The sequence below is a fragment of the Sapajus apella genome, unplaced genomic scaffold (assembly GCF_009761245.1).
Source record: "Sapajus apella isolate SASKATOON/1434 unplaced genomic scaffold, GSC_monkey_1.0 scaffold86, whole genome shotgun sequence".
Taxonomy (NCBI): Eukaryota; Metazoa; Chordata; class Mammalia; order Primates; family Cebidae; genus Sapajus; species Sapajus apella.
The window spans coordinates 6,856,483-6,865,807 of NW_022437026.1; the positions used below are offsets into that span (position 1 = coordinate 6,856,483).

Here is a 9,325-nt window from a genome sequence, read left to right on the forward strand (position 1 = left end):
ACTGGATGTGGGCTGCCCCGGAGGGGGACAGTGACATTCCTTTACACTTGAGGCAATTCCAGAGCGACACTCACCTGTGGCCATCACCAGCTGGGGAAGGAGCACCTAAGTCCTGAGAGACTTTGGTGGTATCCTTAACAGCACCTTATTAATGTTTTTCATCCTGAAAGCATGCTCAGGTGAGCTAAGGGATGGATATGACAACATAAAAAGACCAAAGAGTTTTCCTAATTCAGTTTTAACCACAAACCCTGCACGGCTATATATTTCAAAGAAGCCATGGAGCAAAGATTGGCTCCTTGGTTTCCCATCTCTTTCTTTTCCTTGCTCCTAGAAATACCTTCCACAACTGCTGGAATTGTAAGAGAAAAAAAGAAAAAACCGGTTCTCGTCACATGATCGGGATAATTTAGGCATGTGGACACATTGTAGGGTAAGTAGGGCAGGGTTTATTGGGTGAAAAGGAAAGAATCTCTCAGCAAAGCGAGAGGGGTTCCTGTTAACAGATCCCCATCTCACAGAGTGGATCCCAGGTCGCCACCCAGGAACTGGAGAGGCCAGGCTCCTTCCCTTTGAAAACTGCGTGAATTCCCAGGCCCCTACCCCCTCCTCCCAGTGCACTGGCCGGTGGAAGATTCTCCCGGGACATTGCCCCTTATCTTCCTCCTGCGTCTAACAGAATGTCCTACTACAATTTATGACCACTCAGAAGGGTGACTGACACATTCCCTTTCTATTTTTCTTAACAAAGCCTTTTTACAGAGTTAGAACGTTGGGCTGGGAGGATTAGCAAAATAGAAGATTTCCATTTCTCTCACAGAAAAGCAAAATCAGGCTATTTTATTGAGCAGAGATTTAATGATAATTTTCTTCATTTTTAAAAGCTTTCTTGAGGATAGAATAATTCCATCATCACAAGTGGGATATAGTAGGCCAGGAAAATCTGGAAGGGCTGTGAAGGAGAACACGTGAAGGAAAGCCTCATCCTTTTTTATGCTATTCTTTTTCACAAAGAGCACATAAAGAAAAATACCCCCAAGATTATTTATTTGAATCAACCATCAAGTCGATTCCATTTATTTTTGCTTTTCATAAGAAAAGATTGGTGAAACCACTCAGTGACAGACACTGTTTGTCAATCAACCCTTCATAATAGCCTTTACATGGGGCTGGTAGATGCTTCTCGTTAACTAAGTCTAAAAGTTAGTGTGTGTGGAGTGACTGCAATTGTACATGAAAATATGTGAACAACAACACAAAAAGACTGATTGCAAATTAGTTTTTGGAGGTAAAACTTCAGGTAATTTAAACTTTTTAATTGATATTTTACTTCTTGCATTTTCTCAGTGTTCTTCAATGAGCATGAATCACTTTAATTAAACAAAATAAATGCTGTTCCAAATCAATGTATGCTATCGTACATACACCACAGGGACACAATTAACCTTAACCCTAAATATTAGCTACTATTATTTCTAGAAAGGAGGAATTGGATAATGAGCAATTTCTTTTTCTTTCTTCAGTGTTTCAGATTTTTGCTCACAATTTTTTTTTTGCATGTCACAATGGAATAAAAAATTTTCATTATTTCTTTATTCTTAGCTTTATTTTTAAATTAAAAGTGCACCCAGGTTAGCAAGTCACAATGGAATAAAAAAATTTCATTATTTCCTTTATTCTTAGCTTTATTTTTAAATTAAAAGTGCCAGGTTAGCAAGTCCTTCGGAAGGTTCTCCTTACTTGGCCCAAACCCCTGACACTGCTGGGGCAATGCAGTCACATCTGGTTGTCTGGCGAGTAGCATGAGTGCTACTGAGACTTCAGGCGTGGGATGGGGGCAAATTACAAAATTCCTGTATTACTTCTAGTGGAAGAGGGGAAGAAAGTTGAATCCCTCCGGAGTGTAAATCTATGGTCTGTAATATGGTGAAGTACATATTTCATCTTCATCCTTGTTTCTTGACATACAACTCCTAAAATCAGTGGAACCCCAACGGAAAGTGTCATTTTGTATGCCAATGAGTCGACTGATGGCTGGCAGACCCTGGGTAGCTTCAGAACGGGGCTGGTCCCCAGAAAGACTGAGGCAGCGTTAGAGGGTTGAGACTTTCAGCCCCACCGTCCACATCTGGAGAGGGGAGAGGGGCTGCTGCTCGTCGGTGGGCCGTGATTTAATGAATCCTGCCTACTAATGAAGCTTCCATAAAAACCAAAAACGACTGGGTTCCAGGGCTGCCAGAGAGCTGAACACTTGGAGCTCCTGAAGGAGGCACCGAGAGAGCCCGCACCCTCACCACCAGTACCCCTGCCTTGCTCGTCTTTTTCTTTCCGCACAGAAGTGATCACCTTCTGACACACTGTGCCTTAATAGTTTGCTCTGTCTCTCTGACCCACACCCAGAGCATAAGCTCCTGAGGGCAGGAATCTGTGTGTTGTTGGGTGATGTATCCAAAGCACCTTACAGAGGCTGACACATAGTAGGGGCTCAGTCATACTTTTGAATGAATCTATGTTTACTGAAATAAAAGGACTGATGAGATACATGAAGTGAAAAAAAGATAGCAAGACAGCATATATAGCGTGAAGGGAAAATAAAAACTCAGAACCCCAGTGCGCTCTGCCAAAACGAAAAAGTTAAGCTCAAAGCTGAGTCATGCAAGAAGCTGCCTTTCCTTTTGCTCCTAAGAAGAGAGTTCCAGAGAAAAGGCTATAGATCTCCACAGGGACTCGATGTTCACCTTATCTTATGGAAAATGTTGATTTACTGAGTACCAAAAACACACATGATCGACCGCTCTCCTACCTGCTCCTTTTCCCTTATAATGTGGATTCAGTAATGAGCTCACACACCCCCTCTTACCCCTCCAGCCCACTCCTCTTCTTTAAATACCAAAGCCCTCAACGTCATCTTCAGAAAAAGGCAGAGACCACAGACGTTCTGTGATCCCATGTTCTTTCCTTCTGGGAATGTCCTTCAGCTTGGCAAAATAATTTTCCAAGTTGGTTCAGACTTGTCTCAGATACTTTTCTGCTTTAAAATAGCATAACTGTGATTAAAATAAATTAGATGTGTGTGAGGGGGAACGAGAGTCTCAAAGACACAGCAAGTGCCAATGTTGATTATAGATTTGGGGATCGTGGGTGATTTTACTTGCTTCATAGTTTGTTGGACTATCTGAGTATTTCTTGCAAGGTATGCAAGCTTAACCTTTATGATGATACAAAAATTATTTTAATTTAAAGAAAAGGAAGAAAAACGGATGTGTCCTGAACCAGCCATGAGCAGCCAATGGGCCTGGAGATGGCACGTTGGAGCCAAGTGGGTGTCTTGGTGGTGGAGGCAGCCCTCGACCTTGACCACAGACTGTCACTGCTTCCTGCAAATGTCAACACCACCCACACTGGCAGTCATCCCTGGGGACTGCTTCCTTTGATAGGCCTGGAATCTCCATGTCATCAATGCTCCTTGAAATAACATCTTCCTCCCACTGATCACCGCACTCTCCCCAAATCAGCTGAAGCGTGTTGTCCGATGATGCAATGTTCTCTACTGCTGCAGTTTGCACCTCAGCTCAAGTGGTTAAGTTTGCACATTAAGATGAGAGGAAATTAAAACTGGTTGTAAGATTTCCTGTACAGGAGTGGCCTGGAGCATGTTAGCCTACTGCTCTCACTAAGAGCTGTATCTGTGTCCTGTTATCCCCACAAAAGAAGCCTCTTTCCTGAGCAAGTGTTGGCAGTCAGTGCGATTCTGCATGTTTGGTTTCCTACGAGGAAACCAAAAACGTGGTGGGCAGCTCTGGTGACCAGCCAGCACCTACAGGCCCACACATTGCCAGGTGTGCTGAAAGAGCACAACCATAGCCCTCGTTTTTCCTCTGGAGTACCATTCCCCCTGCAGCTTCCACTCAGGCATTCCGGTGGACTCTAGTCAGGCTGACCTGCAAGGACCTAGGATGAAGCGATCGTACAGCAGATTTCTGGGCAGCAGGTGGGCCTGAGGGGTATGAATGGCAATGATGAGTGATGTTTGGTCAGCTTTACATGATGATCTCAGCATAGAGCTCTGGGAAGCTGCTACCGATTGACTATGTTATTATTGCCAGATATAACCTCTTCACCATCCAGGGTTTTTCATTAAATTGTATTTAGAATGGTAAGCTCCTTACCTCCTGGGCTTTCACAGTTCCTATTTGTCTTACCTGATATGTCTCCACAGCGTTTATTACTATCCAAAACACTGGACATTTATTAGCCTATCGCCTGTCTTTCCCCAGATTGTAAGCTTCATGAGGCAGGGGTTTTGTCTCCTTCATCCGCTGCTGTATCTCTAGTCTGATAACAGTGTCTGGCACATAGTAGAAGCTCAATAAATATCGAAAAGAAAGAAAAGGAAAGGAAAGGAAGGAAAGGGAGAGAGAGAGAGAGACAGGACACCAAAGACAACAGATGCATCTTTATAAAGAATGCGTCCATTTATTTTATTTTAAATCTGAACTTTCGTAAAATGATGTTTACTTGCATTCAGCTCCAAGCATCCTTGTGACATGCACTGGAGACAAGCCCAGGTTTGGACCTTTGTGCCTCACTCTCAGGTCCGGTGGCTGCACCATTCAGCCCTGCAGCTTAATTTGCATCTGCTGGGACTGTGGCAGCCCCATGGCAAGTGCCTCCGCTTTCTCGTAGTGGTAGCAGGCGGGGATGTAGCGCTCCTGAATGCATTTCTCCTGCAGCCGGCTGAAGTCACCAATGATGGTGAAGTACAAGAGGGCACCCCAGGGCACATGGGAATGCTCACGATGCCTGAGAACTCTGGGGTGAAGAAACCCCAAAGGGGTTCCAATCCCTCAAAAGGATACAGCTTAAAAGAGGACCTAAAAGAAACCTAAGCGTGAAGTTTCTGAGATGTGGCATCGTTTCTCTTCCTTCCTGCACTCTTTCTCTCAGGCTCTGCCTTTTTACACACACTCCCTCTTCAAGACCCCATCAAGCCAGCTCCCTGCAGACAGACAGCACGCCGTGTGGGTGTAGGAACATGCTTGTATGCACGTGCGTGTCTCTGCTGCCGTGCCCTCCTCTGCAGGAGGCCAGGCTGCTCACACGTTGGTGTGCTGAGAGCCTGATGACATCACGCTGCCCGGCTGGCTTTGGCCTGAGGGTGCTGAGCTGGCTGCCCGGCTCCTGCTTCGATCCCCACCTGCTGGGCTCCTCAGCACCGGCTCATCCATCAGCTTGAGCTTCTCGTGCTCCTCTTTCAGGAAGAAGTCTACTAATAAGCTCTTCTCTTTCTTGATCTGGTCGCTGATGTCTGTGGGGATATCTGGAATCATCCAGTCCACGAGGACGCTCAGGAACATCACGAGGTTCTGTGAAAAGCCAAGGAGAGAGGTGCAGAGTGGAGAGGCCTGGGCTGGTGGGGTGGCAACCCTGGAGCAGAATGCCTCCGTGTCAATCTTGGCTCTGCAACTTACCAGCCCAGTGATCACAGCCAATGAGCATAACTCTACCTCGGTGTCCTCACCCATAATAAGATGGGACGGCAGCAGTGCCTACCCTGGAGTGGTTGTCAGGATGAAATGGGTTAATACACGTGGAGCATCTGCAGCAGCGCCTGGCGCAGAGCAGGGCACTGTCATGAGTAGCTGCTGCTTCCTCCCTTCACCAGGACTTGTGCCCCTACGCTGTCCTCAGAGTGCCCCCACATGTCCAGTTCTTGCTTCTGGCCTCTAAGCCTCCAGGCCCTCCCTGCTTTAGAAAACGGAAAGTGGCTTTCTAGAGAGTGGCCACAAAGCCCAGTGGCTTCTCCTGGGCTGTCACTGTGCCACTTGCTCCTCCTCTCCCTCCATCTGGCTCTCTCTATCCTCTACACTAGAGACGGACTTTTTTGCATTAACTCTGGGCCTTTGCTGACCCCGCGCACTGTTGACATTGACCTTAGACCACTCTCATGTACTGCAGCCGCCCCAGCTAACCCTGCCTGTCTGGGAATCCCTGCATCCAGCTTGCCTCGAGCAAGTCTCGGCTTTGGTGCACACTTGCAGTGGTGCTCCTTCTGGCTGCTAAGTCACATCCCTTTGCTGGTACACACAGTAGGCTAGGACTACATTTCCCTGGAGCACTTACTGTCTCAGTGAATGAATACATGACAACAGTGCCTGGCATGGCTCAGTGAATGCATCCGATTCCCATCCATTTCCCCAAGCCACACTTCACCCAGCTTTACCCAATACACCGCCTCCCATTGTGATACAGTTCTCTGGCTGCCAGTTACATGCTCACGTGCTTTCCCCTCTGGGACTGGGACTGAGCCCTTGAACCCTATTTGTTCCTAGGGGCTCAGGGGAAGATGCTGGGCACCAACTTCTGCTGCCAGAGGCTCCTGGGCATCTTGGGTACTTGCAAGCTGCTTCACCAAGTCACACACTCTTCCTCTGAATCCACTCCTTCCGGTGGGAGTGAAATGTGACATGTGACACATGTGAAAGTGAGGAGGCTCCTAGGGGTGGGGCAGCAGGGGATGTCTGAGCGATCATTCAAACGTATCAGCCCCATCTCTCCAGAGGAAGAATGGTTGTCTTCTTTAGGTGAAAGACTAGCCGATGGGCTTCTCCACTTTCTGGGCTGGGGTCTGGCGGCAGGATACTTTAGAGCCCCCCAGAGATCAGCCTTCAGGGAATACAAAAGCCTGAGGGAGCTGAAGAGAAAAGGATCTGCGCTTGTTCTCTAGCCCTGCTTGAAGACTGGGGGCACCCAGAGTGGGAATTGGAGGCCCTCGAGCTTGGAGAATCTCAGTGATGCAATTGGAGCTGTGGCTATTGTCTCAGATAGGAATCACTGGGTTCGAGTTTGCTATTCATTCAGGGATGGCTCGATGGCTCTGGGGGCCCTTCCCACCAGATGTCTCAGTGGCTAAAACAACGCTAACAAAGGAGGGAGCCCAGAGTGCAAGAAGAAAGGTTCCAGGCCTGAGCTCTTTCGTGGCTGCAGAGATGAGATGGGGCCGTTTGTCTGCCCCAGGCTGGGACTCTGGTTTCAGTGGCTCTTCCCCCTTTCCATTTTTTGCCTCAGGTTTAAACAGGAATCCATCTCCACACTGCAACTTACTCCACTTCTGTCTTGTAACCTTACTCTGTGTTTTATTTTCTGTCTACAAAGTCCACCCATTAAAGAAAGCCCTCTCGAGAGTCCTCCTGCTTCACCCAGGAAAGGAGCCCTCACTTCCGCCTGCCACACGTGAAGCTATCTTATGCCCCAGGGTACCACGGGAACCTGGAGGGAGGTGCAAGCAATGAGTGCAGTGTCCTTACCCCTGCAGCCTGGATTCGAATGAGCTGGTCTCTATGCCAGCAACTCACCTGGAAGATTATGACAAAAGCCAGACGGGCGGACAGAACAAACCAGTACTGTTTGGAAAACTCATAAGGGTTCGGGGCCCAGGGCGGCTCTCGGTAATCCTTAAACCTGCCCGAAGAGAAATGCGGTGTTAAGATGGGGAGGAGATAGAGAACAGGATGGTAATTCTCTGCATGAAACCTCAAGGGCAGGCTGGAGCATCAGGCACGCCCTTGGTGCTGACGTGGGAACTAAAGGGAAGTGGGGGGAATCTATGGCCTAACCAACAAATGTCCAAAAATGACTAAAGTTCAAAAAAGCCACGGTTGGCCTAGAAATGTCCCAAAAAGATGTTTCTACTCTCTCCAATAGCTCCCAAAGCTTACTTTGGTGTCAAGCTTCAACTCCCCGAGGAGCCCAGGGCATCTGAGGGTAGACCAGGCCGGTGGGTCGACCTGGGCCTCCCGCCAGCCTGTGGCCTCTGCGAGGGTAGGGGAGATGCAGACACCCTGCATGATGCTCTGCAGCCCAGGATTTGGGGCAGATGCAGGCACCAGCAGGCAGCCTTGGGCTTCTTCCCTTTCAAGCTGCTTCAGGACTACGGCCACCAGAGGAGCCGGCCTTGCTTCTCGGATGCATTGGTGAACCAAAAAGAAGGTTTATCCAGACCAAACTGGAGGCTGAGTGAATTTGGGATGGGAGCCTCATTAAATATCACAGTCCCTCAGTATTCTGTTTTGCTAATCATCTTCCTGATCTGTCTGCACGGTTGAAACAAAATGTTAATGCCTGACCTAAGCTCATGCCTCTTTCTCAGACCCATAGAGAAGCCTTGGGTTTTCCCTCACCCTTTTCACCCCCATTCCAGAATGATTCATGTGAAAACTAGCTCATTTTCTCAGACTCATTTTTCTAAGACTGGAAAAATGACAAGGGGCTGGTACTAGATCTATGACCCTTCCTGGAACCATTTTCTCCATGGAATTTCAACAAATCTTTGCTGCTCAATAAAAGCAAGTCCTGGGCTGGAGGAAGACATGGGCGGTGTGAGGCCACCAAGCAGTGATAGTCACTGCCAAGGAAGGCAGGTAGGGACTGTGCCCAGGTCAGTCCCTGAGCAAAGGGCTTTTCTGGAAGGTTTCACATTTCACCTTCACTACGACATTCTCAGGCAGGCACTGTTACCCCAGCCTAACATAGGAGGAACCTGAGGTTTGGAGACGCCGAGGTGTGTGGCCAGGGTCTCATGATCAGTAAAGGTGCAGTCAGGATAGGAACACGAACTGAATAGGAACTGATAGGAACACATGACTGAATCTGGGGTTTCTTCCCATTACCACAGAGTACCTTACCAAGGGGGGGAAGCATTCAGACGTGGATGCTCTTTGGTCCTCTCCCCTGCCATAAATGAATTACCTGCTCTAAAAGGCCCATATAAAAGTCTGCTTGTTTCCCATTGCCCAAAGAGAGATGAGAGAAGAAGAGAGGAGAAAAAGAGAAGGAGGAAAAGAGATGGACACAGGAAGATAAAGAAGGGCACAGTGATAGCAGCAGAAAGACGCAGCTGAGAGGCGGCCACTGAGCACTCAGCTAGGGTTTGGCAGGAGGCCAGGAGCTACCCCCTCCCTGCCCGACTCCCCCTGTCCCAACAGCTGATCACAGCTGCCGCAAGCTTGGTTTGACATCCGGATGAAAAGCAAAGCTAACTGCAGCCCAGTGGAGCACCACGGGATTCATTATAACCATCCTCAGCTGAGGACAGAAACACGGCCAGTTCCATATTATCCTTGCTGATGGGAGAGAGGGAGAGCATGGCTAAATGAATAAGGACATCTTGGGGTGGGAAAAACCTCAGACTCACCTACCTCCTGTTGCCCCCAGATAGGAGGCCACAGCAGAAGGCAATTTATCTCACGCTTCTAGAGACCCCCAGAGGAGGGTGCTACACACACACACACACACACACACACACACACACACACACACACACACA

General features: G+C 48.2%; 1 protein-coding gene across 2 annotated transcripts in view; it reads right to left on the bottom strand.

The window, feature by feature from the left end:
* Window positions 1-4,452: 4,452 nt before the first annotated feature.
* ANO2 (anoctamin 2) overlaps window positions 4,453-9,325 on the bottom strand; it is a 391,299-nt gene continuing 386,426 nt past the window's right edge. For both annotated transcript variants that reach the window (XM_032254535.1, XM_032254534.1), the window contains 2 exons: window positions 7,356-7,461; window positions 4,453-5,366 (listed from right to left, as the gene is read on the bottom strand). In XM_032254535.1, coding sequence (XP_032110426.1) covers window positions 5,097-5,366; window positions 7,356-7,461 — 376 coding nt within the window. In that variant the 3' untranslated portion in view covers window positions 4,453-5,096. The remainder of the gene's footprint in view (window positions 5,367-7,355; window positions 7,462-9,325) is intronic.